The sequence below is a fragment of the Oryx dammah genome, unplaced genomic scaffold (genome assembly GCF_014754425.2).
Source record: "Oryx dammah isolate SB20612 unplaced genomic scaffold, SCBI_Odam_1.1 HiC_scaffold_26, whole genome shotgun sequence".
NCBI classification, from domain to species: domain Eukaryota; kingdom Metazoa; phylum Chordata; class Mammalia; order Artiodactyla; family Bovidae; genus Oryx; species Oryx dammah.
The window spans coordinates 73,610,885-73,625,956 of NW_024070210.1; the positions used below are offsets into that span (position 1 = coordinate 73,610,885).

Here is a 15,072-nt window from a genome sequence, read left to right on the forward strand (position 1 = left end):
CCACGTTTCTTTCTGGCTTGGAAAGTGAGTGTAAGCTGATGCTGTTCTTGGAGATACAGGGAACCCAAGAACAAGAGCCATTTAGAGAAGTGCAATGCTGGGTACTCTTTCTGACCTGTTGAGAGGTACCTGCAGACATCCAAGCAGAGCTCAGATAGGTGTGGAAGTTATGGATCTGGACTGCAGACACTGATTTGGTATTCATTTACTTATGGATCGGGGCCTAGATTACGTACCCCCGGGAATAGTGTGCCCTGAGAAGGGACACAAGCTTGCAAAACTCCACATTAACAAGTGGGAAGAAGCAGAGACTGAGAAAGAGCAGCCAGAAGTCTCTGGGAGGTGAGGTTATGAAAAACAGACTCTGAATTATCTCTGTATCCACAGTGCCTGGGACAGAGTCTACAACCTACTGTCATAGACACTCAACCCATGTTTGTTGAATGACTTTTGAAATTCGTCAACTTCTATGATTCTAGGAAACATGTTTTGCTCCAGTTTTGCTCTGGGCTTGGTGGGCAAGGGGAGCAAACCAAATCAGTTCCCTCCGTGCCATGGCCAGTAGGTCAATTTATCACAAGGATTCAGCCTTGATACCTGTCCTTGCCTGTGATTGTGACACATTGACCTGAAAAGCATTGTTCTGGGGTGAAGTATCCTTTCTGTCTGTAGAGGGCCTGAAACACAAGCAAGTAAGTGGAGGAGACAGCCACTAAAACAGGAAGAAATAAAGGAGCAGGGTTCAAAACTCAGGGGGCAGAGAGTCTGACAGCCTTAAAAGATCAATTAGATATTTTGGGGGGAGATTTCCAAGCTCTGTCACATTCCATTATTCCATTTGTTCAGGGAAAATAGAAGCTGGGCTGTGGGTCACATAGCAGGGCTCTCAGGATGCCAGGGATATTTGAACTGAGAACATTTCTACAGAGTCAGAGTGGATGGAAATACGGAATTTCCCTGGATGAAAATGTGAAGACCCATCCATTGATCCGGCCTTTCAAGACATTAACCGAGAAGGTAAGGACCACTGAGTGGCCGTGCTGGTTTCCCTTCCCCGGGAATTACGTCCCAGCAGAGGAGCTGAGGGCGCATTCACAGTCCAGCTCCTTAGAGACTCTTCAGGACTCGAGAAGCTCCTCAAGAGCTGGCCTATGACCCACGGCCCCAGGACCAGCTTCGAAGAGACTGTTGGAGAAAGAAACACTGGTCAGAAGCTGTACCAAAATACATTTGGTGGTTCACTTGGCAACTGAAATAGGAAGTGCTTTTGTTAGATGTTGGGGGGATTATTTTGTTAGATATTTTTTAGCGGGGGAGACATGAATTCAGATGGAGAGGACTTCCAATCACGAAGGATGACAGGAACAGAGAAGAGAATCCCCAGGGAAATATGAACAGGTCTCATAGTTTGGTTTGCTTTGTTAATGATGAGATTTGGTTCAGCTTAACTCTGAATTCCTATCTTGCCATCAGTAAGAGTTTTCTGTAGGCTTTAGATTAACTGTCACAGGTAAAGGATGATATGTATATCTTTATATGCATATTCACTGGCTACAAAATTGTGTATGACTCAAAAGAGAATTGTACATCTAAGGAAATCTGTTCCCCAAGCTCAGAGGAGAGCTTTGTGCAGACTCATTTTGACGTGCGCCATCTTAAACACCTACCAGAGAATGGAAGTCACTGTTGAGAGAAAGGGGCGGGGCCCAGGCGGGTGACGCTTGCGCAGTAAGCGCTGCCTGGAGGAGGCAGAGGTGGCCGTGCTGGAGGGAGGAGGAGGGGGAGAGGGGTAGGGAAGAGCTCATTGTCTTCTTGCTTCTCTTCACCCACAAACTGTGGGTGACGTCTGGCACATTCCTCTTAAGAGCCGGAGACTGTAGCATCTCTTACTTCACCTCCAAAAGGCTGAGGACGTGTTTCAGATGGGATGCTGCAGAGAGTATTTTGACCCAATAAGAGGAAGCTTAAGCCAATGAGCCCCCTCCGCTGTGGGCTCCAACTTCTCTTCCAGGAGACAGGCCAGCTAGAGTGCTGGAGCCTGCCCTACACAGCTCTTCTGCTCCAATGTTCTTCCAGGAGAAGGAAATTTATCGCTGGCCTGCCAGAGAGTCCCTGAAAACCATGCTGGCTGTAGGCTGGACTGTAGAGAGGACCAAAGAGGGAGAAGCTCTGGTGCAACAGCGGGAAAATGAGAAGCTTCGAAGCGTGTCCCAGGCCAGCCAGGTACGACCATCACACCCAAAAGCCAGTGCTCGGCCAGTAGAACCCATGGAGAATCTGGGAATGCTCTCCCCAGGTAGCAGAGATGAGGCTCACCATCCAGGAGCCCTGGGAATCTTTAGGGACATACCTTTGGCCACTGACGTTGGCGATGCTGGTAAAAATGATTCTGCCTTTATTTCCCCAGGGCAACAGCTACAGCCCTGCCCCTCTGGATCTCTCCAATGTCGTGCTCTCCAGAGAGCTCCAGGTCAGTCTTGATGCCTTCAGAGCCAGCGTAACTTACTTTCTAAAACCCCTCAAGTACAGGGAATGTCAAACTCCAAAGAGTTAAAGAAAAAACAGAAGGGAGAGAATGCCTGAAATATCACCATTGAAACATCAAAATTAGGGAGGGCTACACGGAGCAGAGGCCACTCATCCGAGACAGTCTCAGCAGAATTGACCAGCGGTCAGAGGAGGTGAGGCTTTGCACTTCTTGGGACATCGAAACAGCTCACAACTCACTAAGAGGAAGAACAAACGGCAAATTTCTGTATCAAAACCCCAAACAGAACTTATAAGAGCCAGGAGAAGTAACTAGTAACAAAACTAATAATAACTAGGAGAAAACCTATGAGCTGCCCCTGGGTGGGGGTGCTGGCCTGGTCACAGTAGGTTTCCCTAACCTTGAGGACAACTGTATATTCCATGGTGGATTCACTCAAGTTGCCTGTAGTGGTGCAGATGAGTCATCATTGCAGGGTTTCAGGACTTAAAACCAAAAGGATGAGATTAAAAGCCCTAAGTGGCCTCCTCCCATCCCTCCCTTGTGCACACATCAGTGACTGTGCCGGGGGCAGCTACTCCCCAGGGCGCCCATCAGACCAACCTTTTGTACCTTAGAGAAAGTTCCTTTCCAAAGTACACCCTTCATTCCAGGTCACTATCTTATGAGCCTTATAAAGATGAGTTCTATTTGAGAAATCTCATTTTTGCCCCCATTTTCTCCAACATGGGGCCATTTTTTAGTTTGCTAAGCTGAAAGCTTTGGGGGATTCTAGATTTTTGCTTGACCTCCCACTTACAGCTCGCTTTCTCAGGTCAGGAGTAAGACCCTCAACTCCTGTGGCAAATGACGTGCCACCAGCATGCAGTTTGCAATGGAAATGTGTGTTCTCTCAGAAATGCCTCAAACTGCCAAGATAATAAGTTACCGGGGAAGGACTGAATTAGAAATTGTTTTCTGTGTGTATGGGAAGATAGAAAACTAATGAGGTGCATAAGCACAGACTAATTAATGACAGGAGACACTCAGCAATGTGCAGTTAGCATTTGGTGGTGCTCTGTTTCCAAGGCTGCCTGAAATAGCCTGGCAGATATGAACCCATTTTTCTTGCTTGCTTTCTCTCTGACCGTCGTCTCCCTGGTGGGACCCAGGGGATGGTGGAGGTGGTAGCTGAGAACTATCACAATATCTGGGCCAAGAAGAAGAAGCTGGAGCTGGAGAGCAAAGGTGAGCTAGGTTCACAGTGTCCCCCACAGAAGGTGAGCTGGGGGGCAGGTGTGTTTTCCCAAAAGTGGAAAGAAAGAGCCAAATATTTTGTTATCTCACTTTACTGACCCCAGGTGGCGGCAGTCACCCTCTTTTGGTACCCTATGATACCTTGACTGCCAAGGAAAAGTTCAGAGACCGAGAGAAGGCCCAGGACCTGTTTAAATTCCTCCAAGTGAATGGCATTGTGGTTTCCAGGTAAGTCATCTTCCAGGTGATGTTAGTGGGACAGGGACAGGCTGGTGTGGTCTCTCCTGCTCTAAATATTTAATCACCTGCCTGCATAGCAGATCAGAGTAAGGACAGCAGTTGGGTCTTTTGAAGTAGGGTAAATGTTTTGGAGCATGAAGTCCTCTCTTCCGTCATAAATAAGACTGGTCGATGTCAATTTCTAAAAACTCAAAGATGCATGCATGCAAAGAATCTAGCAAAGAATCGTGACAAATTATACGTACAACCCGTAAACATTTAATTTTAACCTAAAACATACAAATATGCGTTCATTCACAAATCTTGTACTGTGGGCCCCAGACCTTATTTTAGTTTGTTGTTTTATTGATTGGAATTATAAAGCACATCCATAATGCATCTTCAAACATATGAAACTTGGGCTTCCCTAAATAGCAGTGAGAATTAAGGCACATACAAAACACTGTAAGTGCAGCATTCTAGGGTGTTGGTTTTTTTTTTTCAATTTCCTATGTTTTACAGTTTTTCCTCCATCTAGTTCAAAAACTCTGTGTGGGGAAACTTACAATTGCAGGTCTTTGTAAAACATGCAACCTAGTTCTCACAGAATCACCAGTTCTCTTCACACTTGTATTTTAATGTTTTCTATGGTATTTAATAAATGCCATAATAACAATAGAGACCATGACTGACATCAACAACCCTCAAAAGAAGACTCAGCTCCTGGAGAGACTGAATGAACCATGATTTCTGAAGACTTTATCTCCAGCCTGTGTTGATCAGAATCATCTAGATGAAGGTTTTAGATGAGGATGGTCTGGGCTGCTTAAGTCTTAAAGTTAGAATCTGTTTTCCTGCTGGTCAGTATCAGCAGTGGGCTTTGCTTGCCAAGTCCTCTGTAGAATGAAAAGCAACTGTCCTGATAAGCCATTTCTCCTGAAAGAAATGTCTGCCGAGCCAGCTGCTGTTTCTTCTTTTGGTTTTCTACAGAATTTTTGCCACTAAATGGCAGAAACCCCAATAAAATTCTATACAAATATTTCTATTGTAGCTCATATGAAAGAATAACAAAACTTATTTGCCATATTGTTGAGTGGGAAAGGTCAGGCAACAGGGGATAGCCCCTGGGGAAGCTTTTGAGAAAAACTCCCATCATCATTTTAATCCTGTTCCTAATACTGCGATGCATGCAGACTGTGGTTTGCCAATAAATAACTCACTCACAGAAATGAAAAATTCCTCTTTATGATAAGAAAATCTAGGAAACAGGGAGGAGAAGGAAAAAGATCACCGAGTTCAGCAAATATATCCTTTAGCAGCTTACCCTGTGCCAGAACCTATGATGAGCACTTGAATATGCCGATGAGGAGGCAACATCCTGTCACCAAGGAGAACCCCTTGGTTCCTGCTGCCCACACCCCAAATCTGCCCCATCCTCAGCTTCCCCATCACTGGATGACAGCCCTTTCTTCCGGGTACTCAAGCCAAAACCCTTGTCTCTTCTCTTTTTCCTTCAACTTGCATCCACTTCTTTAGGAAATCCTGATGGTTCTCCCTATAAGATACCCAGAATCTAGCCACTTCTCACCTTCATGCTGTCACTATCATTGCTGAAAGGGCTTCCTTCCCATGCTCCCTATTTCAACCTTTGGCCTCAAGAGAGTACTCCTATTAGAATATAGATCATATCATGTCATTCCTCTATTCAAAACTTTCAATAGCTTCCCATCTCAAAGCAAAAGCAAACTGCTAAGGACAGCCCATGGCATCCTAATGACTGAGCCCATTGTCCATCCCATGCCTCTCTGAACTACTCACTTTGATTCCATCCACACTGGCTTCACTCAGCATGCTTGCTCCCACCTCAGGACCTTTGCACCCTCGCTCCCAATGCCTTGAAAGCTCTCTCCCCTGATGTCTCTATGTCTTCACCTTCCCATGTCATCCTTTCAATAAGCCCAGCACTGAATTAACACAGCAGTCTGCTCACCCCCCACTTCAGGCACTCTTGGACCCTTTCATCCTTTACCTTTAGTTTTTCTTTTATTCACAAAGCTTATTAACCTCTATCACTCCATACACTTTATGTTTTGTTTTATGTAGTGTTCATGTCTGTTCATGGAGAAGGCAGTGGCACCCCACTCCAGTACTCTAGCCTGCAGAATCCCACGGATGGAGGAGCCTGGTAGGCTACAGTCCATGGGGTCGCTAAGAGTCAGACACGACTGAGTGACTTCACTTTCACTTTCACTTTTCACTTTCATGCATTGGAGAAGGAAATGGCACCCCACTCTAGTACTGTAGCCTGGAGAATCCCAGGGACAGAGGAGCCTGGTGGGCTGCCGTCTATGGGGTCGCACAGAGTCAGACACGACTGAAGCGACTTAGCAGTAGCATGTCTGTTCATAGCTGGCATGTAAGGTCCGTGAACACAGGGGATTCTTGTTTGCATCTCTGCTTTAGTTGCATCTCAGCATTTGTTGAATAAATGATGCAGATCTTTCTGAAAAGTCTTTTCAGAAATTATTGTAGCTCAGATGTTGCATGCTCATGGAGGCAAGTTCCAAATTCAAGGGGAAATGAGTCCGATGGTGAGTCAGATCACTAAGCCAGAAAAACCATTAACATTTGGAAAACAGAGTTGACACAGGGAAGATTGCTGGTGCACTGAAGTCACATAGCTGTCTCTGTTCCCCCCTGGGGTTTACCCGTTTCCAACCTAGAGGTGTGAAGGATATGGAGCTGGATGCCTCCTCCATGGAAAAGAGGTTTGCCTATAAGTTTTTGAAGAAGGTTCTGAAATATGTTGATTCGGCTCAAGAGTTTATTGCCCATTTGGGTAAGTATCATTGTGAAATGTCACAAAAATGTGTGCTTCTCCTAATATCAAAAAGAATTTGATATTCATTTTTCAAGGAAGGATGTTTTCATGCCATAGTTGTTCATGAGTCTTTTAGGCATATGGTTTGGGGAAGGACACAGTGATTGAGATATTCCGCCCCCCCACATACCCCACTTAAAAAAAAATCAGCTTTGTCTTTGGTGTTCCTTCTGGATTTGATTGAATCATTTGTCATTTTTAATATAACTCATCCTATTCTAAGTGTTCCGTCTTTTTGCTTCGTGGCCCTGAGATTATGACTCAAGCTCTCTGAAGCTGCATTCTCATCACCAAGGTGGTGAAATGGGTGGTGATACTCTAGAGAAATGACACAAAAAATAACCACCTCTCACAACTGCCAAGTACTTTGTAAAATATTAGATATTTTGTAAAAATCAAATGGCCTTTTCATGATGAAAAGTTGCTCTGTCTCTAAAATGCTGTGACTGTTTTGGTTTTCTTTGCTCTGGCCAACTGTGTGTCACTTTTGTCTTTGTAGAAGCCATTGTCAGCAGTGGGAAAAATGAAAAGTCTCCCCATGACCAGGAGATCAAATTCTTTGCCAAAGTAAGTGACCCTGTGCATTTAACTATTACTTTCTCCTTGGCAGCCACACAAATTAGGGTACAAGTTGCACAGATTCAACAAAGATACTCAAAACTCCAGTAATGGCTTTGATCATACAGAACTGTTTGTTGTGGAACAGTCCTGAGGCAGGTTGGTGGTCCAAGGAGGTGGGCAACCTGCTTTGCTCCATGCCATCACCCAGGGACTCAGGTTCTTCCTCTCATGATGTTCTTCCATCTCCTAGAACGTGATCCCTGACAGTTTGGTCCAAACAGACACAACTGTATCACATCTGTGAGAAAGGGGGAAAGGAGAAGGGAAGGAAAGCTGCTGTTTTATTAAAGTTCTATCCCAGTGGCTAGAACATAATCGTTTTAGCCTCAGCTAGCTGCAAGGGAGGCAGGTAATGCCTCTTCTAGCTGGGCCCCATTCCCAGCTAAATTACAGGGGTTTGTACAGCTAAGAGAAAGAAGGGGAGAGTGAACATGGAGGCCAGTGAGCCGTCTCGGCCACATAACCTGAGAAGCAGAGCCAGGATGCTCCAGGCTAGTGGTGCTAGCTCACTCCTCAAGTATACTGTTGAATGCCATGCCCAGGAAGCCACATCTGAGCACAGGCTAAGTACAGGACACCCCTGAAAGTGTTGACTCAGGGCCCCATGTGCAGTCTTTGGGTGCTTAGTATCTTGCTCTATCCCTTTACATGTACCCAAGGCCTCTGGTTACACGAATAGGAAAAGAAAATGTGTTGGAAACTGAAATCCACAGGATAGTGTTTCCTGGAAATTCCAGAACCAGTGTTCAGAGGCTTTTTGCTCACTGAGAAGGAACTTGTTCAAAGGAACCAGAGGAAGGACTTTTGCCAGCTTCCTAGAAGATTATCTCTAGCGGATCTTTCAGTTCATCTCTGGTGGGTCTTGCAGGTTCTCCTCCCACTGGTTGACCAGTACTTCACCAATCATCGCCTCTACTTCCTGTCCTCCCCTCTGAAGCCCCTTAGCAGCAGCGGGTATGCCTCCCATAAGGAGAAAGAAATGGTGGCCAGGTGAGTCTACAGAAGAGAAGGGCATGGTGCTGATGTGATTTCCATGAAACCCCAGATTCCTGGAACTTAAATGGTGAATCTTATGGAGAAATGAGCTGTGGCCTGACAACTGGCACCTCAGAGGTTTTCGTTATCATCTTTTTTCTGAAAGTGACTTTATTCACACTTACCTGTGTATTATTTTGGCAACCAAGAAAAGTGTACTGTTTGTGGGTATCAGTAGGATTAGGGGGTGGATTTATATACTCAGGTCAACTTCCATCCTGAAATATATTTAGAAAAAGGTGAAGGTAATTCTGAAGCTTGGGAAAAGCAAACACAACATTGAGAAGAAACAGATTAACACTGCTTTCAATCCCATTCTTATCAGGTTTTTAAAGATTAAATTGCTTTTAAAGAATCAGATTTTACAAATCTTGGTATGGATGATCTGAGATTTGAAATCTAGGCTGGCATAATTCAATTTAAATTTCTAACAGGAAACAAATTTTAATCAAAAGTGTCAGCTTGCCTTCTCATTCCACTGGGTGAGACATGGGGGTGTCTCAGCAGAACTGAGAACAAAGCAGGGTACTTCATGATCAGGCTTTGAGGTGGATCCCACCATGCCTCAGGTTTATGATTTATGAGTGACAAAAGGATGGGTTAGATTTCTAAAGAGCAGAGAGTTAAAGATATGCACAAATAATTGCCCACCTGTGGAAGTATCATTGTGAAACACCACAGTGCTTTAATTTCTAAGAACTACCCAGGTATTATGATCTCCATTTGCAGAGGAGGAAACTGAGGTTTCAGCAGGTTCCTTCCAGTGCCTAAAGTGACCCCAGATAATAAGTGAGAGCAAGAATGAAAGCCCACCCCTCTTTATCCAGATCAAGGGGCATTTTCTCTATACTGAAATTATTTCATTTACTGATATTTGTTAAACAGGGAGAAGCCCATACTGTCAAAATGAGATGCACTTACAACCAGTTACTGACCTAACATTTGCTAGATATTTCCACGATGCACTAGTATATTTTGTAAGAAGGAAAATGAGGTGCCAAGTGAGATATTCAGATAAGCCAACAGAGGGCAGGTGTGTCTGTTCTCTTCATCTATTTTTCTTAGATTATTAATTCATGGAAATGTAACATTTGTTCAGCCAAGCACCATTTGTCATAGCTGGAATACAACCTGGAGCTGATCAGCCTTGCAAATAGCTTTCAGATCCATCAGCATGCCTGCCGCCCTCCCACAGCCGTGGTTGTCTCGGCCCTGAACATGCTCCCACTTACAGGCCCCTCTGGTCCGCAGCCTTCACCCATGCCCTGCCTTTCTTGCATCTGATGCCATATGTCAGTGCTTTCCAGAGTCTCTCCCCGGGGACCTCTTTATCACCTTCTAACTCGGAGAGGAGACTGAGGTGCCTGGGGATGCTGGACCTCATAACTCTTGGCAAAGACCAGTGCTTCTGCTTAAATGGTGGGCCCCAAAGGTGACCCCCAAAAAAGGGCCTTTGGAAATTTCAGGCCCTGGCCTTGGCATGCCTGAGAGCACTTCTGACAGCAACGGGAGCCACATTTGTATCAGAATCAAACAACCCAAGGATCTGCTTTAGCTCTAAAAAGTGTTGTTTGTACAGAGTGGGTCCACTTGGAAGCATTTTGCCAGAAATAACTGAGTTTAGCAGCCCCTAATTCTGCAGACTAAGAGGGTCATGTGATGAGTCTCTGCCTACAGATGAGAAAGCTAAAGCACAGAGGAGTGAGGTGGCATCATCATGACAGCCAGCTAGTCCTGGCAGACACACAGGACTCATATTCCTCCAGGATCCCCGCCAACTCCATGAAATTTCATCAGATACATAACTCCAGAAAAAAAAAAACACACACACACACACCCTGGGAAGAGAGAAAAGGCCCCAGTCCATATTTAATTTCACACTTGCTGCCTGCCAAGTTTCTGTTAACTTATTCTGAGCTCTCCTAAGCTCGAGGCCAGGATTTCCAACTTATTTCCACTGCAAAAACAAATGACTAACCAGGAGAGATTTTGGCTCTGGTTTCCAATAGACAGCCCAGAAAGGCTCAGGGCATTCACTGAGAACCGTTTAGAAGTGAATAAGTTTTCATCCCCACCAACACTTAGATGGATTTCTTCTTCATTTGACTTTCCCACAAAGACTTCTGCCCTGTGTTAGAGCATGAGTTCTAAGACCACGGGAAGGACTTCAACTGGATCTCATCTGAGAATCCCACCGCCTGTGCTGAGTGATTTTATTCTGCGTTCCCTCTTTCTGTTCCTCCAGGAAGGACTGCTCTCTGAAAGGGTTGCTAAGTTCTTGTCTAGCTGTGCCAATGTCAAATAATGTCAGCATTCTCAGCAGTCTCCTCCAGGAACACAGGGGGGCCATCAGGAGAGTGTTCAGAAACACCTCTTGTCTCTGCTGACTGCACAAGGCACTCTATTAGGCACTGTGAAAAGTGAAAGAGTAAGACACAACTGGACGCCAACAGGTTCCATAGTAGAAAATATGGGTAAAAGCATGGAATAGGGTCAAAAAACACAAAAGCATGGCAGGTGGAATTTCCTAGCTTCAAAGACATGGATCAGACAGCAGTTAAGCCTGTAGGCTAATGGAGATGACAGAGAGAAGCCATTCCTTGAAATATTTCTGGTGTAATACAGTATTGCCCATACCTGAATCTTTAACTTTATTCCAATCCTGCCATCTTGCCCTCCTCCCAACTAAGGCCTCACACCCCTCACCCAGCGAAGAGAGTAAAAATGGCTTGCAATCCATTGCAACAATGGAAAACTCCTTCCAGAATCCTCGTTTATCCAAATGTGGGTGTTATCCAAATGAATGTTTTTAGTACTCTATAACAAGAGATGGTTTGCAACAGCTGGCTCATTGCAAAAATATTGTAGCTATTGCAGAAGGATTGTTTTCTGTAACGTTGTAGATGCCTGCAAGGTACCTTTCATGATTCTCCAATGAGACAGGGGGAACCGCATGTTTTCCTAGTGTGGTCCAGAGGACCCTTTGAGGGGAACACAGTCCATCTTCCTGGGGGGGGGTGCATTCTGTGCACTTTGTTTTGCCATATGGGGGGCTGAGGGATGAGGTTTAAATGGGTCTGCCCTGAATCTCTGTCCCTTTCCCACTTGCATTTTTTTCTGCTTCAGCCTGTTCTGCAAACTCGCTGCTCTAGTTCGACACAGGATTTCTCTCTTCGGTAAGAGAAGTATTGCTAAAGGCTGCATGTCCTGTGATTACCCTGAACTCACGTCCCACAGACAACCTGAGCCTTAGGACTAAGGTGTCACCTAAATTTGCCATAGAAAATTGGGCTGAAGCATGATAAATGACCTCTGTACCCCTCAAACAGCTTAGATTTTCCATGCCGGTGAATGTTTTAAGCTTTGCCTCTAACATCCATCACAAAGCCATGTGTCAAACCGGAGATAAATGCCTTGGCCCCAAACAGAGGCCTGGCACTTTGCATGTTGGTGGTTAATTATGCTGGGCTGTGGTTTGTGCTTATTGAGAAGATTGGGTTTCAATGACAGGCTGAATGGCTTGGGGAGTAACAGGTGATAATTTTGATTTTAGGGAGCGATTCTGCGACAATGGTGAGCTGTCTTCACATCTTAGCTCAGACACTTGACACAAGGTAAGTGAGCCCGGCATTTTCCAGTATTTTCTCAGGACTCCCCCTCTGACTCTTTCTCCTCACTTATTATTGGATGGAAGAGGAGACGGGCCACCACTCTGCAGGAGCCAGGGAGGGAAGGGAAGACAGGGAAAAGATGGAAATCACCCTGATATCAGCACACTGTTTCTCAGCTCATGACGGAGAGCCACTGCCGTGGCAGATACTGAATGCTGAAAGCTGAGCACTTGATCGATTCTTGTCTTCTCTGACTGAGAAGTTCATCTTTCAGAAGATAAAACAGACAACGTGGCAAAATACCACTTTGTACCTAATTCTCCACAAAAATAGTAAAAGCTATCTGATGGGTGGTGAAGCCGTAAGGATCCTGGGATAGGGACTCACAGCACTCTGAGTTCAAAATGGCCAAGGGGGGGACCTGATTACCAAAAGATCAAAGACAAAGATAGATTCCAGCCTGAGAGTGGCCTGAGGGTCTGTAGGAAAGACGGCTGAACAAGAAAGGAAGTCTTCCTTCCTTTCATGTACTGGATTGGCCAAAACATTTGAGTTTTTTAAATAAAATGTTATGGATAACATTATGTATATAACATCAGATATATGTGTGTGTGTGTGTGTACATATATTATGATAGTATAAAGTATTTGATGAGATAAAAAGAGAGGCAGTGCAAAGAACTGGAGGGAGCTTTCCTTAACAGACGCGTTAAGTAGGACTCTTCACAAAGTCAGGAGAACATGCTTCCAAAACCCAAGGCAGAAGAGAGGCAACAACCTAAAAGAGCGGCCAGATGATGAAAACCTCTATAAACTAAAAATGGCTTAAAAAAATAGTTAAGAGCACTTAAAGGGGATTTTCAGGTTTCTGAGAGAAACACGTTGTGGAGGTACTAAACCTCTTAAAACTCTTGTACGTGTTCAGTTGTGTCCAACTCTTTGTGACCCCATGGACCATAGCCTGCCGGGCTTCTCTGTCTGTGGGATTTCTCAGGCAAGAATAGTAGAGTGGGTTGCCTATTCCTACTTCAGGGGATCTTCCCAACCGAACCCACATCTCTTGCATCCCCAGCACTGGCAGATGGGTTCTTTACCAGTGCACCGCCTCGGAGGCCCAGAAGTACTAACAGCACAAAATTTGCAGGATCAGACCAAAGCATTCCAGGGGTGCAGTTGGGATGAGGAATCTTTATTCCCCAAATTTGCCAAATGTCTTAAGAGCAGGTTTTCTTCCTGCAAAACTAAACAGAACCCAAGTCAGTGTGTTTCATAGTCATTCCTGAGAAAATCTGAGGAAGATGGTTTATAAATACTTACAGGATAGGAACAAGACTCACTGACTTTATTTCCTTGCTTTTATGTTTCTGATTGGCTGGATGATAATTGTGAAAATGCTGTAGATAAAAAAGCATCTGGCCTTGTAGAAAGCCTGTCATAATCTTGTGAATAAGATGTAGAAATATGGAAAATAAAAGATAACTGATAGGCTTTGTTCCAGTTCTGAGTTTTATAAGATAGTTTTGAGGGAAAGCCCCAGATACCCGTAGCTAATCTCCATTCCCACATGGTTTTTTCAGTGGTCTGAGTAAGCTGTTTTAAAAGCGGGTAACCCTTCTTCCCTCCCCTTCTCCAAGCTGGAACATCCCTGCAAAGTGATAGAAACCTAAGCTTCAGTTAATTTAATTCTTTGTCCTCTTTTTCTAAGAGGTCCTGCATCACAGGAGAGCTAGTATTTCTAACTAATTCTTATAAAAGTTGCTGAGCCCACGGGGAGCTGAAGAAAAGTTCTCTCTCTATCTTTTTAATTAGATATTTCCAGAAGAATGTAGCCAGCTGCAATATTATATAGATAGCGGGTGACCAATATCAGTTTCTCTCTAGGTCGTCCTGTCCATTCTCTAAGAATTGAGCAGTGTGTCAATGTAAAGTGTAGACAGCAACCCAGAGCAGTACTACCAGTATACGTGTGCTCACTCAGTCACTTCCAGCTCTTTGTGACCCTGTAGCCCGCCAGGCTCCTATGTCCATAGGAATTTCCAGGCAAGAATACTAGAGTGGATTGCCATTTCCTCCTCCAGAGGATCTTCCCAACACAGGGATTGACCCTGCATCTCTTGCCGCTCCTGCATTGGCAGGTGGATTCTTTACCACCGTGCCATGTGGGAGTCCCAAGAGTTGAGCAGTCATGCCCTCAGATCAAGCCTGCCTTCCAGTTGCTGGCCCATGCTTCAGGATTCTGTGATCCCAGTTTCTTTTTTGGATGCTCATAATTACTACAGTGACAAGGGTGTCAAATGTCTGCCCGGGTTGCACTGAAAGTTCCCAGACTCAAGAAGGGAGTTGGCCAAAGGTTCGGGTTATGCTTCTGGTTTTGAACATTGTTTGCTTACAGGACGGTCATGAAGTCAGGCTCAGAGCTGGTGAAAGCCGGGTTACGGGCGTTCTTTGAAAATGCAGCGGAAGACTTAGAGAAGACTTTGGAAAACCTGAAGCTCGGCAAGTTTACCCATTCCAGAACGCAGATCAAAGGTGTCTCTCAAAATATTAACTACACTACGGTGGCTCTGCTCCCCATCTTGACATCCATCTTTGAGCACGTGGCTCAGCATCAGTTCGGGGTGGACTTACTCTGTGAGTTGACCTGCCATCTATCATGGATTCATGTGTACCCAGCTGCAGATCCTTAGGAAGTGTGTGGTTTATTCCCTTAGGCTGACTTTCAGAGCAGAGTAGAGACCACCATTCCACACTTTTTCCTTCCTAATTGAAAAAAAAGGACTAGACTCTTGGAGGAGAAGAGATCCCCAAATATCAGTTTATAAGTATTTCACCTTTTCCCACTGTACTCAGGACCAGAGTCTTCCACCCACTGGTTTCACTCTCAGCCATTGTGTTCCCTCTTAATTTGAAAAGGTTATCTGTGAAATCTGTCGAGATACAGGTTTGCTCCCAGACACCAATTTTCCTATTAAGAATCTTTAA

At 44.8% G+C, this 15,072-nt stretch overlaps 1 protein-coding gene across 1 annotated transcript in view; it reads left to right on the top strand.

Moving 5' to 3' along the window:
- RYR3 (ryanodine receptor 3) overlaps positions 1 to 15,072 on the top strand; it is a 573,948-nt gene that overhangs the window by 469,963 nt on the left and 88,913 nt on the right. The window contains exons 53-63 of the mRNA XM_040227012.1: positions 928 to 1,017; positions 2,077 to 2,223; positions 2,408 to 2,470; positions 3,640 to 3,715; positions 3,829 to 3,952; positions 6,667 to 6,782; positions 7,324 to 7,391; positions 8,314 to 8,435; positions 11,607 to 11,656; positions 12,034 to 12,094; positions 14,483 to 14,721. Coding sequence (XP_040082946.1) covers positions 928 to 1,017; positions 2,077 to 2,223; positions 2,408 to 2,470; positions 3,640 to 3,715; positions 3,829 to 3,952; positions 6,667 to 6,782; positions 7,324 to 7,391; positions 8,314 to 8,435; positions 11,607 to 11,656; positions 12,034 to 12,094; positions 14,483 to 14,721 — 1,156 coding nt within the window. The remainder of the gene's footprint in view (positions 1 to 927; positions 1,018 to 2,076; positions 2,224 to 2,407; positions 2,471 to 3,639; positions 3,716 to 3,828; positions 3,953 to 6,666; positions 6,783 to 7,323; positions 7,392 to 8,313; positions 8,436 to 11,606; positions 11,657 to 12,033; positions 12,095 to 14,482; positions 14,722 to 15,072) is intronic.